Here is a 19,858-nt window from a genome sequence, read left to right as displayed (position 1 = left end):
AGTGTAGAACATGCCATCACTTCAGAAAGCTCTACTGCACAGTGCTAATCTAGAACTCAACTGAGGCTTTTCAGCAGTGGCAGTCAGGAGGGCTTGATGTATTCAAGTTTTTTACGTGGATAACATGTTTGGTAACAGCTTGCCTTGGTCTCTCAAGAGTGAAAGACATAGTTGTGTATAAACTCAGCTGGGATATGAACTTAGGTACCTGGAGGCCTGCTTTAAAACTTGTGATCATATACATTGCTTGGAGCTGAAAGCTACACTTGTCAGCCTTCTCTGAGCCACTTAGCACGAGGGAGCATCAATATCAGTGGCCAACTCGATGCCCTCAACTGAACGTTTGTGTCCTCCTGGAATTCATACGTTAAAAAACTAATCCCCAAAGTGATGGTATTTGGAGGTGGGGCCTTGGGAGGCGATTAGGTCATGAGAGTGGAGCCCTCATGAATGGGATTAGTGCCCCTATGAAAGGAACCCGCAGATATCCCTTACCCCTTACACCACGTGAGAATGCCATCTATGAAGCTGGCCCTCACCAGACACTGAAGCTGTCAGTCCCTTGATCTTGGACTTCCCCAGCCTCCAGAACTGTGAGAAATAAATTTCTGTAAACTTATGTTTATAGGATACCAGTGTGTATCCTGTTATATAGATGCCTGAACAGACTAAGACACTTGGTAACCAACACAATAAAGATTTTAATGTATTTTAATTTTGTCAAGTGCCCACAGGAATGTAAGTTATTTTTCATCTTGCTGTTCATCTAACAAGTCTAAAAGACATTGAAATGAAGATTTCTAAGTTGAAATCTTCTTCTACCACACGTTATTTCAACTGCTCTCTTTCAGAACATCTTTTAAATAAACTATGTGCACTTGCTGACTGGAAGGCCTTCCTCTCATGATGAATCCATAAATACACATCTTTATGCTGAATGGTTGTTGAACAGAAGGTTTTGGGCAACTCACCCTTGAAATCAGATGGGTTCATCAGGTGCCCAACATCTGGGCATGTTTGTGGAGTAAACTGTTGCCTGGCTTATAGAAATAAGATCTGGAAGAGATCAGACTGGAAAATGAAAATGCCATTAGCAGGCCCCACTATTTAGTTAATTTGCTTTGGCACTGTGTACACCTCAGTGATCATCCCTCAGTAAAGTCTGGCTAATTAATCTCTAGAAATGATTCTAACAAAATACTGGCCATGGTTTGTTTGGGAAAAATCCAGCTTCAATCTCAAAATTATTGGTGGTCAAGTGAATAAACAAACATAGCTTTTACCAGGATTTGGTGCAGCAGGAAGGAGTTTGGGCAGAGGTGCTCCCTGAGTCCTTGGTGAAAGCTGGGGCATAAAAAGAAGTGCTATGTATCCCAGTACAAGTGGGAAAAATATTTCCCAATGACACTCTTTGAATATAGCTGAAAAATGGTGATAAATAACAGGACTGTGTTCACTAAACAACATACTTTTAAAATAGTTGTATATGCAGCACCAGTTTTTCTTCTGTGGTTGACTGTTGGGGGGAAAAGAAGAAAAATAAAATCACAGAGAATTTAATCCAACATGAGATCCTGAATGGATTATGAACAACATGTGTCTTTTGCAAAAGTGACCTGCAGCCTCAGAATTTGTTTGGGAACGTGATGAGCATTTTCCACTGGTGGAAGGGGACCGTGTACACAGTCTGGGCTCTTTTCACAGCTGCAGTCTGCCTGTACCATCCAGTGAATAACAAGGGGCTACAGGACACCAGCCCCGAGGAACAGCTACTGATCACCCTGCTACGAGCTTTGAGACAACCGAACAGCTGAAGCTAAGAAGACATCCACACGTCCACCTTTTGCTGCTGCCTGCAGAGTTTTTGAACACAATGATAAAACCCTTCTGAGAAATGATTCCTGCTGGGGAAAACTTACGATTTATGATCTCTATTCAAATAGGAAAAATGGTCTAGAATTTTTTTTTAAATTCACTGTGAGTAGTCAGATTTTTTTTTTTTTTTGAATAGGTGGTATTGCTCCTCTTTGTGAGAATAAATAATGATGGTGCATCTCTGTGGATTTTTTTTTTTTTTTTTTTTTACAATTTAATGATTTAAATGTATTAGAGCTAAGAGAGTGAAATGCTTACATTCGTCCTTCCATTTTAGTTAACAGATGCTTTGATGTTTGGATATCACAGTACTTAAGAGTTTGATGCAGAATCTTTATTTGTTTGTTTGCTTGTCTGCTTACTGGTAGAACCTAGGCAGCCAGGTTTTAACCTGGGAACAAAACCAGTCATGTTCAGGGCTAAAAAGATGGAACTTAATCAACAGGTCCTAGTCATCTGGTTTTAGCTGGGTATGATCCTATAAAGAAATAATGTGATTCAGAAGTTGTTCACTTGGAACTCAAAAGGGTTGCTTTGTTAACAAGGATTGTGAAATGAATAAATAATTTGAGGTAATACTTTTTTCTAAGGAGCTTGGGATGCCATCCAAACCTTCCTGTTCAGGGTGATATAATTATCCCTGAGGTGGTGTTCACACAGATGGATGGCGATTCCGGGAACAGTCAGTGCCAGGATGAGCTGAATCAGAGAGCATCCTGAGGCCAACAGCCTGGCCCTTCAGAGGACAAGGGTTTTGAAACCTGGATGCTCATGACTAGAGGGGTTTCCCAGAGGCACCGAGATGGCTGGCCGGGGCCTGATTTATTAGATATCCTTTCTCATCTAAGACGTCATCAGGCCCTGAGCTGATATGGAATCATCTACTTGGGTTGAGAACAACTGATGGGAAATCTACATTCTAGGACACTGCTACAGTTCCACCTTCTTATCATGCAATTTCTCATGCTGGGCAAGGACCAGCTTGCACATACTTCCACCCCTAAGTGATCTTCTGCTACTTTGCCCATTTTCAAAGACACATCTTGCTGCCTTTGAGGGATGGAACAGATAGGTTTAGGGGAAGGGAAAATCTGAGCAGAGAACATTCACACTCTTACTTGGATGAAAACAGTGCTGGATCACTATAAGAGGATCCAATCCAATCCCAGCAACATACATTATGTGACAAATCCTTGAAAAGCAGGCTACCAGGAACTGTGAGGGATTCAAAGAAATGTCATAATTTCTTGCCCTTAGGAACCTACAATTTATTTTGGGGTAGCAAAACAAAAATATGAAAAAGTGAGAATGACAGTAATAACAGATGCAATAATAGAAGGGAGCAGTCAACACTCAAGGGAGGTACAGATAAGAATTCCATACAAGAACTGGAGAAGACACTTAAGAAGGGTAAGGGGTCAGGCAAAATCTCATTCAGAGATTGAGAGATTTTTGACCTGCTCATTTGGGCAGCAGTCTCTGCCTCTTAGGATTACTATGACAATTAAATGCAATGGAAGATTCCTAGCACAGTGCCTGGGAGAAAGCTTGATTCCATTTATTAGTGGATAAAAGAAGGTATTTCAAGAGGGAGTAGCCAAAACACTGGGGCAGAAAAGCAAACATTGTCTTTCAAGGGTAACTAAATCAGCTTTGATGGAATGGAACTGGGAGGACCTATTGGTAAAAAGTGGTGTATTTACATTACCTAGGGTCTTGGATTTAAGAGGAGTGTGTTTGAACTTTACTCTGTAGATATTTTTATCAGGGCTGTTAAAATCAAGGATTCATGATGAGAAGGTTGGATTGTACATAGAAAGTGCCACCTTTCTTGATGCACTTGCATCATTAGAACCTGCCCTCCACTCACCTGGCTACCTCCTGAAGCAGAAATTAGTTACACTAATAAACGTGAAAAAATTGATTTAGTTTGAAACATATGTAGATGGAACATAATCTTATCTTTTTGGTATGTGTAGATTTGCCAAAAGATTATGAAGACATTTGCTTATCTTAATGGTTTCATGAGTTATATTTAGAAGCCAGATATTTGGGAGAAAACTGACATTTCATATCAATGTCCCCTGTACCACTGTATCTCTTCCGTTACACAAGCACTCGCATTACCAGTGTGGGCGATACTACCATGCCGCCTCCCAAGTGAACTACTCTCAGCATAAAAGCAAAAGCACTGTGTTACTGAAGGAATCCAAAGCAGAGATTCATTTAAGGATTAAGGGAATATTGCAGGTTATGAAGCTGGTTAAGAACTCTGAAAGGAAACCTGTTTTTGCAAACCAATGACAGAGAAACCAACGGACTCACTTTCTAATTCCCATTTTCCACTGCATGGATAGGACTCCAGAAACTTTCCAGCAATGACTTTTGGGGATAGAGCATTGATAGGTCAAAATTTACAATGACTCAGAGAAGGTCAAGGTCCCAGCATCAGTACCAGTTGCACCAATTACTTGCGTTTTCAAGGTGATCAATGAATAAACCCCAATACCGAAGAAAATCCACTGCCACAACCTAAGCCCATGAAATGTAAGCTGAGGTGTTTATTGGTTGCTGCTGTTCAGAGGCTTCACTTTGGGGCAAATCTCTGTAACTATGGGCCATTCAAAGGAGTCCATTAAAGCCACTAAAGGCTACAGTGGCGGAGACAGCTGGGAGGGCTGGGCGAGGCCAGGGAGCTCCCAGAGAGGCTGCCCTGTGCCCCCGGCAGCCTTGTCCACTTTATCTCAGTGCGATATACAAACACCATCACTTGACAAGGGCTCTGCGAAGTGAAAAAGAGGAGGAAAACATTGCCTTAAAATGCCCTAAAGGGGAGTTAGTTTAGTATATTAAAGTGCCTGTTTCAGATCATTTCTTGACAAAGGATAAGATGAACAAAAGAATTGAAAGTGTTAGGAGCACCTTAAAAACAATCAAAACTGAAAGTAATAAAAATTTAAAATGAAAGCTTAAGACAATGAAAGACACAATCCAGGCCTCAAACTTACCCAAGGCTTTTCACACACAGACAAAACCTAACACCTAATTTCATGCTGATTCATGACATAATCTAATTTAGAGTTGGCAGAGGCCATTAAGACCACCTTTCCTTATAGTTTAGATAAGGAAGAAGCACAAAAAGACCAAGTGATTAGCTTGAGGGACACAGTAGTTAGTGGATAAGCTGGAGAGAGGCTCAGACTTATTGTCCAATGCACTTTCCATTTAATTTAAATCTCCTGTATTAGTGCAAGACTACAGAAATCTTGGCTTTTGCTTTTCATTTGTACCTCCCCTAAATTAAAATGACTATTCAGTGGCTGATTGGTTGCTGGGGTGAGTTTTGGTGGGAAAAAAATCTTAACCTGCTTTACTGATTGTTCAGTTTTATTTCATCCTTTTTAGGGAATTACTCTTAAAATGTCATAAGAGACCTGTTAGTTAAGCTTCTGAATTTCCAGAACAACTTCAGGGCCTCTGGACATCATCAAGGACTTTGAGAAAGCGGTCAAGGCATTTTACCAAAGATAACTAACTCCTTCCTAGCTCAGTGGATTGCAGCCGGTGTTGGCAAGAGTCAGTAATGACCTAGTCTATACTCCACCCTGTGTCAGAGAAAGTGCACACATGGAAACCAAGAATATCAGTGCTGGTACAGAGCCAGAAGATTGTTAAGAGCCAGGAGCATGCTGACCACTGAGTCACCTGCAATAAAGATACGGAAAGTGGAGTCAATGCCTTTAGGACAAAATGAAGGAAGGAAGGGTTGAAATGAATGTTCCCCTAATGGTGCCTGCTTGGATTGCTGCTGTGACTGCCGCCCTGAATATGTTCTACCTCACAGCTTGTATGGGCCTCCACCTAGTTTATGAATTCCCTCAACTAGCTGCCTGCCTCCACCACGGATGTCCAAGCTGCCTGGGCACGTCTGCCCCATACGGTCCACCATAACTTTCCTCGCAAATTTTAGAAAAGCAGGAGACCAGGGTCACTTTTATTTTATCACTTGCGCCAAAGCCCTTCTTGGGAATCTCTGGCAGGAAAGCAGATTTTAGGGGGCAGAGTAGGAACTACCTATAATGACAGGTTATAGCACTGTAATAAAACCTGGATGTGAGGACTCAGACCTTCAGCTGGGGTGGCCCAAACTGTCGATCCCACTGCACTTGGCCATTGGACATTTCTAAAGAGCAAGCATCTGATCCAGTCGGAGTCAGAAGGCTACCTGAGACGTCTTTATCCTGGGTACACAATTTCAGCAAAGAAGACAGTAGAGTTGGTCAATGGCAGCAAACGCCTTGAATTTCCCAAATATCCCAACATTTCCACTTTTGGAGAAGTTTCTAACATTGTTCGAATTTTCTGTCTATCAATAATATGGCAATGAACATCTTTCCATATAAATCTTTGTTTGAATTTTTAAAAGAATTTTAAACATATCTCAACATAATAAAAGCTATATATGACAAACCTACAGCCAGCGTAGTACTCAACGGTGAAAAACTCAAAAGCTTCCAACTAAAATCTGGGACAAGACAAGGCTGCCCACTATCACTACTCCTATTCAACATAGCCTTGGAAGTCCTAGCCACAGCAATCAGGCAAGAGAGAGAAATGAAAGGCATCCAAATTGGAAAAGAAGAGGTGAAAGTGTCACTATATGCCCACGACATGTTACTATATATAGAAAACCCTAAAAGGTCCACACAAAAACTACTAGAGCTGATCAAAGAATTCAGCAAGGTAGCAGGTTACAAAATTAACGTTCAAAAATCAGTTGCATTTCTTTACACTAATGATGAATCAACAGAAAAAGAAAGTAAAGAAACAATCCCCTTTAAAATAGCACCCAAAGTAATAAAATACCTAGGAATAAACCTAACCAAGGAGGTGAAAGAATTATACACAGAAAACTATAAATCATTGATGAACGAAATTAAAGAAGACTTTAAAAGATGGAAAGATATCCCATGCTCTTGGATTGGAAGAATCAATATTGTCAAAATGGTCACCCTGCCCAAGGCAATCTACAGATTTAATACAATCCCTATCAAATTACCCAGGACATACGTCATAGAACTAGAACAAATCATAATATAATTTATATGGAACCATCAAAGACCTAGAATTGCCAAACCATTACTGAAGAGAAAGAAAGAGGCTGGAGGAATAACTCTCCCAGACTTCAGACGATACTATAGAGCTACAGTCATCAAGACAGCATGGTATTGGTACAAAAACAGACATATGGACCAATGGAACAGAATAGAGAGCCCAGAAATGAACCCACAAACTTTTGGTCAACTCATCTTCGACAAAGGAGGCAAGAATATACAATGGAATAAAGACAGTCTCTTCAGCAAATGGTGTTGGGAAACCTGGACAGCAGCATGTAAAGCAATGAAGCTAGAACACTCCCTTATACCATACCCAAAAATAAACTCAAAATGGATCAAAGACTTAAACATAAGACAAGATACAATAAACCTCCTAGAAGAAAATATAGGCAAAACATTATCTGACATACATTTCAAAAATGTTCTCCTAGAACAGTCTACTCAAGCAATAGAAATAAAAGCAAGAATAAACAAATGGGAGCTAATGAAATTTACAAGCTTCTGCACAGCAAAGGAAACCAGAAGTAAAACAAAAAGACAACCTACAGAATGGGAGAAAATTTTTGCAAATGAAACCAACAAAGGCTTGATCTCCAGAATATACAAGCAGCTCATACAACTTAATAAGAAACAATCAAACAACCCAATCCAAAAATGGGCAGAAGATGTAAACAAGCAATTCTCCAAGGAGGACATACAAATGATCAAAAGGCACATGAAAAAATGCTCAGTATCACTAATTATCAGAGAAATGCAAATCAAAACTACAATGAGGTATCACCTCACACCAGTCAGAATGGCCGTCATTCAAAAATCCACAAATGACAAATGCTGGAGAGGCCGTGGAGAAAGGGGAACCCTCCTACACTGCTGGTGGGAATGCAGTTTGGTGCAGCCACTATGGAAAACAGTATGGAGATTCCTCAAAAGACTAGGAATAGACTTACCATATGACCCAGAAGTCCTGCTCCTGGGTATATATCCAGAAGGAACCCTACTTCAAAATGACACCTGCACTCCAATGTTCATAGCAGCAGTATTTACAATAGCCAAGACATGGAGACAGCCTAAATGTCCATCAACAGATGACTGGATAAAGAAGATGTGGTATATTTATACAATGGAATACTATACAGCCATAAAAACTGACAACATAATGCATTTGCAGCAACATGGATGCTCCTGGAAAATGTCATTCTAAGTGAAATAAGCCAGAAAGAGAAAAATACCTTATGAGATTGCTCATATGTGGAATCTAAAAAAACACAAACAAACAAAACATAAATACAAAACAGAAACAAACTCACAGATGTAAAATACAAACTTGTGGTTGCCAAGGGGGTAGGGGGTGGGAAGGGATAGACTGGGATTTCAAAATGTAGAATAGATAAACAAGATTATACTGTGTAGCACAGGGAAATATATACAAGATCTTATAGTAGCTCACAGAGAAAAAAATGTGATAATGAATATATATATGTTCACGTATAACTGAAAAATTGTGCTCTACACTGGAATTTGACCCAACATTGTAAAATGATTATAAATCAATAAAAAATTTAAAAAAAAAAGAATTTTAAGTGCAATTACTTATTATAGATCACTTTTATCCTAGGCTTTGGTCTGCACACTGCTTTGTTTTCCCTTGGGTTCAATTTTAAGGTCTGAAAAAAATGCTTAATATTTGAGATAATGGGACAAAAATACTCAGGAAGCTTGCCTGCTCTCATTTTAAACTGAGAAGGATCTTCTTGCACCTCAGATAGAAAGCTTCTAAGATATGTCTACTCCCAGGCAAGAGCTGGCCTCCTGGGTCAGTGTCTTTGGAAGGAAGCAGTGTGCTCCTTTATCACATTAATATAAATATATAAAGAAAAAATTCTTCTTTATTATTATTTTTGGAAATAATATTGTGGAAAAAATATGCGAGGCTTTGATAAAAAGCCCTACTAAATGCCAGGCAATAAATAAGCCAGGAACCCCACGTTCCAAGTTCCCAGTTGCTTACATATTTGGTGTCCCTGGCAAAGCTGCTGCCTGGGCTGAAGAGGCTGCGGAAGGTAACTGTCCCTGTCTGCAAGGCGGGAGGTTCACATCTGGGTTCTCCATCTCTCCTTTCTTTACAGATATACTCAGTAGAGACATAAGGTTTGCAGGAAATTCTAAAAGGCACGGCTTTGAGTCTGAATTTTGATGCTTGTTGTGACTCTTTCAGTTTATTGGCTAGTGAACTCTGGACTTCCAGCCTGGAGCCTCGGCAAAGGCCCACTCCACTGGGCAAAGGCGTGGCTGCCACTGCTCAACTGCCCAACCACTGGCCCAACGGGGTGGGGAGGACAGTGCTCCCTGAAGTCAGCACGTGGGGAGGGGGAGCTGACCCTCAGCGATGCTCACCTGCTGCCCATATGTAGCTGCTCTGGGAGAGTAGGGGGCTCTGACTAACGACTGATTGAACTAACAGCCAATGTGAACCCTGTGCTCTCTAAGAGTGAGCTGATGGAATGGAAAAACAATTCCTGGAAGGGATGGCGGTCTAGACACAACGATGACATACTTAGTGTGCACTCTGAGCCCACGTTCTAAGCACCTCCATGCACTCATTCATTCAACCCTCTTAGCAACCCACTGACATAGACGTTAAAATTAACTTTTCTTTACATTCAAAGAAACTAAGGCCCAAAGAGGTCATGTAACTTCCTTAAGGTCACGCACACAGCTAGTAAATGATGGAACCAAGTTTCAAAGCCAGGCAGTATGATTATAGCACCTGGGTTGTTAGACGTGCCACTCCCTCACCTAAATGTGATGGCACACCTCTCGAAGGCATAAATAACAGTGCTCTGTTTGCTAAGGAGAGGGTTTCAATAGCCTTAAAAATAAACAACAAATGTGTTCAAGATCCTTGGGCTCAGATTAGACACGAAGAGAAAAATGACACAAGCCCTGGGAACGACTGTGACTCCTGAGTACAGGATAACATCACACTCTCCCGGTCTCACAGAGCCCAAGAAACTTTGATGTTCTGACGATGGATTTGAGACAAGGATGAGGCACTTAGAAATTAGAGTGGAAAATTATTATGGAAGTTAAGCATGAAACAGCATCACGTACAGGAACCTTTTAGGTGCATGTTACAAATTACAGACTGTAAACACTACGTGCTCTCAGTGTCACTGCTGCTCTTCCCACAGAACGTGAGGCAACCCGTATTTTAAACTCCTTAAATCGAAAAAAAAGTGAAAAAAGATGCCAGGAAGCATCATGAACTCTAGAATGTATTTCCACTCTCCAGGATGATGTAAAATAGTATCATTTTGAAAACAGAATTACTCTTTTGAGGTCATTCTAATGTCACTTAGTAGGAAGAAAAATCCACATGTTAATTGTAAGCATTTGCATTTGGTTATTTCCAAATCTACCCATGCAAGGATTTTATTCGCAACAGACAAAGCACTTGTGGCTCCTTTATGTAATAAGTGCCTGCACGTACACACATACACAGATGCACACACACACCCTCCTATATATTTAGCAATAACGCTGTCCCACTTCAAACAAAGCTAAGACCTTAAATGCATGTTAACACTTTCAATGTGGCAGTAGACTTCTAATTTTATTCTAGTCCTTTAGGTATCCTGCCCCAATAAACAACCTGAATGACTGGAATAGCTACAAAAGCTCTCTGTGAACATTTTCCCCAAGTGTAAATTATTGGAAGGCTGTTTATATAATTCATGAAAATCTTTAGGCTTGTGTCCTTTTAATCTTGATGACTCCCTCGCACTGACAGAATCCTGCTTTTACTCTATGCTTAAACACTGAATTTATTTCTTCTGCTTATTCTAAAGAAGAGAAATGAAATTGTACTTTCAGATGTATATAATTTAGCTTCTGCACACACACACTGAGGTTTAACACTTCCACCGTTCTCACTCTTGAATTTGTCAATGCTAAAGCTAAACAGGGCAATTCTCTCCATTTAGTTCTGGTGGTGTAATGCTAATATTAATTTTATCATAAAACATTCTTATTCATTCTAAAATGATCTCTGGTATTGTTTGACATCTGCGTCAGTTGCCATGTGCTGGGAACAACCACAGTTTTAAGAATTTTAGGGCCACAACATGACAATTATTTTTTCTCTTAGTGCTCTCTATTCTGGTGCTTCCATCCACAGCATTTCGGGCTAAATCACTTCAACACGAAAAATGCACAGGTCTTCCTAACACTTCTTCTGTCCTACTGTTTTGCTGGCTACTGAGTGACTCCTGGAATAGTACTGCTGAAAGGAAAACCACTGAGGAAGCTGAGAATCAGCAAAGATGATTGCTTGGAAGAGAAATTCAACCCTGACTGCTGTGCAGACTTGTGGAACCTTAGTTCTGGAGGAACCCCAGAAGGTGAAACCATCTACTTCTCCTTTGTCCACTATTTCTACCCTAAGGGAAGGCACTGGGATCTCTGGATCCACAGGGCTGTTTTATTATTTATTTATTTAAAATGCTACTTATTTTTATAGTTTTTTAAATTGAAGTATAAGTGACGTACAATGCTGTTACTCCCAGGTGCACAACACAGATATTTCTGTACATTACAAAACGATCACCACGGCCCACAGGACTGTTTGAATGGCCTCCTAACTGTGTCTCATGCTTCCACTCTTGCTCTCTTGCCCCGATTTCATTTTTCACAAGCAGCTGGACTCATCCTTTAAAAATATAAGTCAGATTTCTGGCCACTGCTGAAGACCTTCCAATGGTTCCCATGGATTTAGACTACAGTCCAGGCTTCTTCCCAAGGGTGTGTGAAGCCCTGCAGTCTGGCTCCTGCTTGGTTCTATGTCTTGGTCTCACGCTGCTCTCATTCACTATACCACAGCCGCACTGTGCTTCTCTGTGTGTGTGTATATGATGCTTTATTTTTATATATTACACACCATATGAAGTTACGTTATGGACTATATATATTCCCTGTGCTGTCCATTATGTCCTGTGACATTTATTTTACAACTGGAGTTTGAACCACTTAATCCCTTTCACCTACTTCACCTATCCCCCTACCCGCTGTCCTCTGGCAACCACACATTTGTTCTCTGTATCTATGAGTCTGTTTCTGTTTTGTCATGTTTGTTCGTTCGCTTTGTTTTTTAGATTCCACGTGTAATGTGAGATCATACGCTTTCTGTATATTTTCTGAATGCTGAGCGCCTTCCCACCTCAATGCTTCTGCCAGAACCACTTTCCCCCCAGATTCTTTGTACACCTGTTTTCATTCTACAGAATGAAATTCCCCTTCCCTCCCATCAAAACTCCCACATCGCTGTTTTATCTTCTTCTCAGTTTAAAATGAACTTTTAAGAGCTTTCGAGGGGGTGGCGGATTGAGGGGGGAAATGAGCTGTGGCCTTGCATTCTTCCTGAGCCAGAGGGCAGCAATGTTCAGCCAGTTAAGTGTCAAAGATGCTTATTTGTGCCCACAGCTGCGACTTCCAGGCTCCACTTGGAAGTCTAACTACAGCAGTCCTCTGGTCTACTTGTCCAGAATCCCCAACACCAGAACAATAAAAACAAGACCTCTTACTCAGACGCAGGCAAAGAAGTCACTTACTTATGGTGGATCCAGACTCAGGCCTGTTCAGGGAGCTGATGATGACAAAGCCGAAGCCTTCATTCTCTTTGCGGTGAATGACCACATCGCTGGTCTGCAGGCTGTGTGATGTGAAGCCTTCGGGCGGAGAGGCGTTGCTACTGGGGGCGGCGTGGTTGCTGTTGGCGTAGGTGTTGGTGTAGGCCGCGTAGTCACTGCGAGGAGAGCTGTGGTGGGTTGATACAGAGCCTGGACTCCTCCCGTTCTCTGGGCAGGGCTCCCCTGGAACACACATCGTACACAGGCACCGGTTATTTAGCAAGAGTCTTGATGAACGAGTGCTTCCTGTGTACTGGACACTGCTACAGTCACCGGCATTTTTACAAGATGGGTTGACTGGCTTCTACTCCCCACAAGATGTGAAGAGCATTTGAAGGGCTACAGACCTGGCTACGTACGGAGCCCCCTAGGTCTTGGCCCCATTCTACCCTTCCTAGCGAACACAGGTAAAACCCCTCATCACCTTCCTCTGTGCTCCTACTTGTGTATAACTTCTTGGTAAGACTACAAACCCCCAAAACAATGTCTAGTTTTAAACATCAGGCTTCTTATTTTTGTAACAATAATTGATCAAAGAAGATCCTAAAACAGGTAGACAGAACCTTAAACTCTACTGGGCATAAAACTTAAAGAACTTGTAAAAAACATAAATCTTCAGGGTCTACCCAAGGAGTTTTTTCTAGCAGATCCGAGGACCACTGGGCACAGGAATGCGGGTGAGGTCTCAGGCCATACTTCGAGAAATGTGGCTGTAGAAGGATTATAGTTGGGGCTAACAGCCCAAGGGATGTCCATGTAGAATGATATATCATAATTTTACTAAAAAGCCATGGTTTTATTTAGTTTTGTGATATTCTGTTAGCCTAGAAGTGTTAATTCACTTTGTGTAGGTGGGAACCATACTTCTAAGTTTGCTCACTCTGGGATCAAATCCAACAACGTCAGGCTAAGGAAAGATGAATTTGAAATCTCTAAGGGAGGTGTTGGAGGCCTTGCTCATTTTCATTCTGTATTATTACAAAATATACTTTATTATCAGCCAGATAAACCAAGCCACTACTTCCAAGGAAAAGCAAGCATATTTTAAGGGAGAAATGATAGAAAATTGGCAGCCAAGAGAAGCAAGTTTCTAAAATGAAAGTTGATCTATCATCCAAGAAAGGATATTTTCATTTTAATACCTAGATTTTGATATTCTGATGTAAAAAACTGAAGCAGGACCCTAGAATACTGTGATTAGAAATAGGACCGTTTCATTTTCCTCTTATAATTTAATTAGTGTACTCAAAAGGTGTTTATGGAACAGAGGAACAATAAAATAGAAAACAATGACAATTAATGATTTCTTTCCAGGTCTCTAGATATAGTCTCCTCTGAAAGATGTCTCAGATGACGAGTTAAAAATACCCAAAATTCCAATGAAGGCTCTTAACTTCCTTCGTAGGCTGTAATTCCATTCTGAAATGAAAAATCATTACATTTCAAAAATCAAAGTCAGTTCACAAATCAGGCAGAAAGAACACTGACTACAAGAGATGTTTTGTTATATACTGATACTTTAAAAAAAGAGCTGCATTTACTCACACGCTCAGATTTAAAAATGGCCTTTACAAAAACGTATTTATTTCTCATCTGTAATTACAGAATGAATAAGACCCAGGCTGCTGTTTATTATTGCCTGCTAAATTTGAATTTTTCTGTAAGACTTAATTAATCAGGTTTTAAGAAGATAAAACAAGTGGATGCTTTTCATCTGTGAGAAACATACCGAGGTGATAAAGGAACAAAATGTCAATGTCAAAGCTTTCCCCTCTTTTCTACCAGAATTTCAAACCGCCTGTAAAATGAACCCTCTCCATTAGAAAATATCATGCAAAGACAAGCTGTTATTGTCTTGGTGAAGCACATGTCCTTTATCAGTCCTCGCACAAGTTGGAAATAAAGTGATTAGAGACAGTCAGAAAGAAGAAAAACAAACAATTATCATGCTGCAACATTAAATTGAAAATCTCCCTGAGTTATTGGACCAAATCAGTAACTAAATGTCATAGGCAGTGACAAGAGAGATTTCATTTTCTGGCTGTCATATTTTAGGGGGTTGAGAGCTGTGGCTGTCAGTAAAGCAGCAACAAAGAAAAATTGTCTGTCTTTGCAGTAAATGGTTCGGCGTTCTGTGCCACAGATTCTAGAGGGAGAAAGAAAAGAAAATCATTGCCTCATTCAATGTGAGTGGTCACTGGGTGAGTCAAACAGATTAACAGCATACTTTCCTATTGCTTCTGGAAGTCTGTTTCACCCTCTAGAACAAAGTTCTTTATCTGTAACAACGTGAGCACACTTAAAATCGGGGAGTTAAGAAGACTTCCAATCATTGACTTTGATGGATAGAGTTGACTTCACATCATTTTTCTACTTGGCTGGCTCTGGACCCAAATATGACTTTCTTTTCTCCAACAACCCTTTCTGATATAGGACATGGACAACGTTGTTTTAGAATAATATAGTAAAATGTCAGAAAGTAACTAAATATCATGCACTGTTTTTTTTAGCTCACTAACTCCCAGAACCACTGACTCATCCTTCTGGCTTGCACACAAATGGGTGTACGGAATTCAGTCACTTAATATCTACTCAAGTCAAATCATTCATTTCTAGGTTATGCTTCTGTTTTGTCCTCACCAGTCATACTAGAAATCATCACTGTGCTGACTGGAACAGTCTACTGCTGGCCAGCAGGTGCTCTTGGTCTGCAGATCCATTTACTATTCTGGCTCAGTGCTGACCTAGTCTTTGTTTAATTATTGTTAAGATTAATTGCCAATGTTTTCAAATAGGAAGATTTTTACAGAAAGATGGATTTCCAGTTTCTCTTGAAATATTTGGTGATAGTCCACTAGAGTGAGGCAACTGCTGCTCCCTAGACTGAGTTTGGAGTTTGCAAGTCATCACAGTTCCAACTACTCCCCAGTGTCTCTTGAAAATTCCTGATTTACTAATTTACCCATGGAGTGAGGAGCATGCTGGGCCAAAGGGACTTGTTCAACTGGAGCCCTTGTTTCCCTTCCAGATGACATACTGAGTACCAGGACTCTAGGATTCTATAACCAAGCAGACCTTGCCTGCTTCCAGGGTGTGGCCTGGGTCTCTTCTCAGGACAATCCCCCAGCAGGATGACAGCACCACAGATGGGCATGTCTTGTCTTAGAGCACAGCTGAGTCAATGGGGTGTGTGTGTAGACAGAGCTTGGACATGCGGGCTGGAGCGTCCAGAGGCATGTGCAGCCTCACCGTGCCTGATGGAGCAGGAATGGCTCACAGTCATGGCCAGTGTAGGGGGCTGGCCTGCAGGCAGGCATTTGAGTCTGTGCATTCCTGGTTTATGCTCATCAAGGCAGACAACTTAATTCAAAGGGTGACATATTCATAGACAAAGCATAAGGGACTGCATTTAGAACTGACAAAAAGTGTAGTAACCAGGAGCAGGGAATTCACCAGCACCCTCAATACTGGCTAAACTTTTCATCTATCAGCCAAGGAAACTTTCCCTTTCTCCGCATCAGGCCAAGAACTAGACTTTCCCTTAGGTGTTAGAAAAAAGATGCTGATAGCTTTAAGATGGACTCTTAACATGTTTTGATTAAGTCACAAAAGTTTCTTTCACATCAATTCTAGATCTACGCTTTAGGAAATTCCTCAGAGACACTCCTCTCAGACAAAGAGTACGTATTTAAAATAATGTGTCACTATGTTGAACATCTCAAAGCTGAGTTACTAAACATATAAATATTTATATTTTCAGTGTAATAATTAAAGCAACTCTTCTATCTTTGGGGAAAAAAACAACTAAATATCAGAGCTGGTGGCATAGATAAGACATCTCTCAAAACTGGTTTAAGGTGCAAGATATGGGCTAAAATTATCTGGTAAACAAAACTGGATACATCACTGGCTATTACCCTCCTTTACTCCACGGTTTCTCACTTTTGAGGATGTAGCTTGCTGTTGCCTAACGGAAAATGTTGCAATACTTAGTGTGTTTGTTTTAAACAATATTTTAACATCTGGAGCAGGTTTTTGTGTTATTTGAATTTTTTTACCCCATGTAACTAATCAGTCTGTATCTTTCATAATTGCAGTGATTTTTTTTTCCTGAGCATCAACTAGGAAACCAGTGCCTGTGTCTTCTGAGGTGAGGCAGGACATTTGTACCAACTGAGGTAAGCATAAGGCTGAAGGGTAAAATCTCCCCGACCTCCGTCCCCCAGCTCTTTCTCTGTTATATTGTGTGAGAAGGTGGCAACGCTGCCCGCCCTGTGGCTCTTCATCTGTCTCTTCACAAGCTGACCTCTCATTTCCCCACTTTGAACCGTCTCATTGTAAGCTAGGCTTGCACGTCCCACTGCCTTTGCTTAGGAAAGTAAAGTAACAATGCAAACAAGAACCCTTAAAATGGCATCTCCACCATCCTATCCATTTGTAGCTGCCCTTTCTCACTGCTGGAGAAATGGCAGCCATGAAGAAAGGCTGTCTTCCTATGCCTATTTTTTTAAGTCTATTCCATCCTATTTCTAGGCATGTACTTTACTATCAAAGTATCCTCTGCTGAACGTAATCGTTTTTGGTACTCATGAAGCTTTCAAGGAAGAGTGGGCTGAGCTAACTTGGGAACCCTCCTGGTGTGAATAAGCAGTCTGCAGCAGAACATTTTCAAAAATTAAATGCACTTGAAACGCACTTGAAAGCCTAAATGGGTAAAGTTGGTAAGAACTGCAGCAAAGAGCAGCTTCACGGAAGTCACAAGACCCACAAACTGCAAGAACACATTTTTTGTAGCATTTGGCATACACTCCAATAGCTTGGGTTGATTAGAACAAAATTTAATTTGCAATAATCAGCTGGTGGCAAAGGTAGCATGAAATTATGTTGGTGCATTGGTTTTGCATTTTGCAGTGTATTTCCTTGTAAATCAGGTATCTTTTTAATTTATCTTTGGGTTACAGAATATACAGCACAGCAAACTTTTTATTAAAAATCACTCTGGAGGGAGGGGGACAGTTAAATGTTAGCCAAGCAAACACGGTCTCTCTCCTGGCATCTCACCCAAGGATAAGGCATAATTCAAGGTGTTTTACTTCAGTGGGTCAAGAATCTGCCATGAATTTCTAAAGACACACAAAACCTCCATATGATACAAGTTATCTAGCATCTCTACTGGTGAGGGCTGACAGTTCTTCTGACTTGCCCTTTTAAGTGATTACCTTTGCTCAAAGTCTAGTTTCTAGAAGACTTGAATAGAAAAGGATTTTTAATTTGCCAAATAAACCTTATCCTCTCTAGTCATTCACAGCCAGGGATTAGCTGGTGGCCCTTTTTTGGATTCAAATGTGTTATGATAATAACACATATGGAAGACTCCTTATGTTAGGGAGTGACATTTGCTAAAGGTTGGTCTAATGTCTTTGAATTCATCGGACATGGGGTTGGTGGGGGAAGACGACTGAAGACGGCATAAGGCAAGCAGCACCGGCTGGGGCGCCATGCCTCTGCACAGGCGCTGACTCACTGCCAACCGCCGGGCAAGTACCTGAGCTGCCAGTGGCCGCTTCCTCATCTGTAACACGAGGGAGTTCATGTTCTTTCTAAGGCTGTTCCTAAGTCTACCACTGACACTGTGTGTGAGGAGCAGTCGGGGACTGAGCAGAGAGGCCAGCAGGCCACTGGGGCAGAGGTTACAACATTGTTAGTGCTGTTGCCCCTGCAATTCACAGGGCAAAGCACAGGTTTGCGACTATAACCACCACGTTCCTGAGTGCTCAGATCATAAACAACAGTGTGATGCTTGTAACAGATATATTCCTTACAAATATAAACTTTTTTTGGGGGGTGGGTGAGAAGGTAGAGAGAGATAAATTGGATCATATTAAAACTACGAGGACTGACTTTTAAATGTATGTCTTTGGTGAAGTCTTTTATGAAGCTGAGAAAATGGTTGTAAAGGGAATAATTACTTCTGATTTATCTGTTTCATAACTTTGGAGCCATACGAATGGCGTTTTCTCACAGTGACGTAAGTTATATTTTTCTAAATTGGGGTAATTGTTTTATTGTTACCTTTTATCAGGCTCTATGAAGGAAGCTAATTTTCCATCCTAGCTGCCTCATTATGGTATCAAAATGCTGTGGTTTCTTCGTTTGTAAACACAATGAGGAATATTTTCAAAAGCTGTATTTTTTAGTACTATAATGTTCTTAAAACTCACATCTACCAAAAAGCAAAGAGAATACATATCACATCTTAAATTAGCCTCAGGCTTTGCTAGAAATTTTTAATGACTCCATGGAAAACGTTGGCCTCAAAGACCGTGGAAATGTATTCGTGGGGTGAAAATCTGCACTTTCAAAATCATAGTTACATCTGGAATATCTAGGTTGGCTTTTTCCTCATATAGTATAGAAACTAATTTAAAACGTTGTTTCAAGTGTCCTGACCATGACTCACAGAAGCATCTCACCATCTAACCCTCAACTCTTGCTGCTGGTTCGAGTTACATACCTCCACATAGCACCTTTCTTCTCACAGTGAGGTTGACCTGCCCATTCCGGGCCGCATGGTGCATGAGGTCGATGACATAGCGGTGGGTCTTGCCAGCCACCGGAATCCCATCCACATAAACGAGCTCGTCCCCCGGGTGGAGGCGGCCATCTCTGTCAGCTGAGCCCATGGCGATGACAGCTCCAATCAAAATCTGGAGAAGCAGTGAGAAGGAAAGGACATTTATGTTTCAAACATATATACATATATAAAGTTACTCAGTGGGAGATTTCACTCCCTCAGTCTACTCGTTGCTCCAAATCTGAGCATATAGTTGAAAAATGAAAAATGAAAGGCTGAAAAAACGAAGAGGCTAACTCCTCTTTGAGAAATAAATGTTTTGAACTCGCTACTGATGGCAATGAAGTCTGGGGGGACACTAGCTGACTGGCTCATAAGTTATCACCCTTAACCCCAAATAATGTGACGCCATTGTCAACCATACATGGGTTCTGAATGGAAACAAATTAGGGATGAAATCCTGGCTTCACTTTATTTGTGTGGCTTTTTAACCTCTGTGAGCCTCAGTTCTTCACCTGCAAAATAGGGAAATAAAATAATAGGACTTCCTTTATGGAGGTGTTAGGAAAGTGAATGAGATAGTGCGTGAGAAGTTTTTACTCTACTCG

The 19,858-nt window shown here is 40.9% G+C and overlaps 1 protein-coding gene across 7 annotated transcripts in view; it reads right to left on the bottom strand.

Annotated features, from left to right (window-relative positions):
• MAGI2 (membrane associated guanylate kinase, WW and PDZ domain containing 2) overlaps positions 1-19,858 on the bottom strand; it is a 1,118,509-nt gene that overhangs the window by 109,227 nt on the left and 989,424 nt on the right. For all 7 annotated transcript variants that reach the window (XM_074367572.1, XM_074367574.1, XM_074367573.1 and 4 more), the window contains 2 exons: positions 19,191-19,383; positions 12,599-12,859 (listed from right to left, as the gene is read on the bottom strand). In XM_074367572.1, the coding sequence (XP_074223673.1) occupies positions 12,599-12,859; positions 19,191-19,383 (454 nt within the window). The remainder of the gene's footprint in view (positions 1-12,598; positions 12,860-19,190; positions 19,384-19,858) is intronic.

This window comes from Camelus bactrianus, chromosome 7 (assembly GCF_048773025.1).
Source record: "Camelus bactrianus isolate YW-2024 breed Bactrian camel chromosome 7, ASM4877302v1, whole genome shotgun sequence".
In the NCBI taxonomy this organism is placed as follows: domain Eukaryota; kingdom Metazoa; phylum Chordata; class Mammalia; order Artiodactyla; family Camelidae; genus Camelus; species Camelus bactrianus.
The sequence above is the reverse complement of the archived record's forward strand: the minus strand, read 5'-3'. Positions and strand labels throughout refer to the sequence as shown.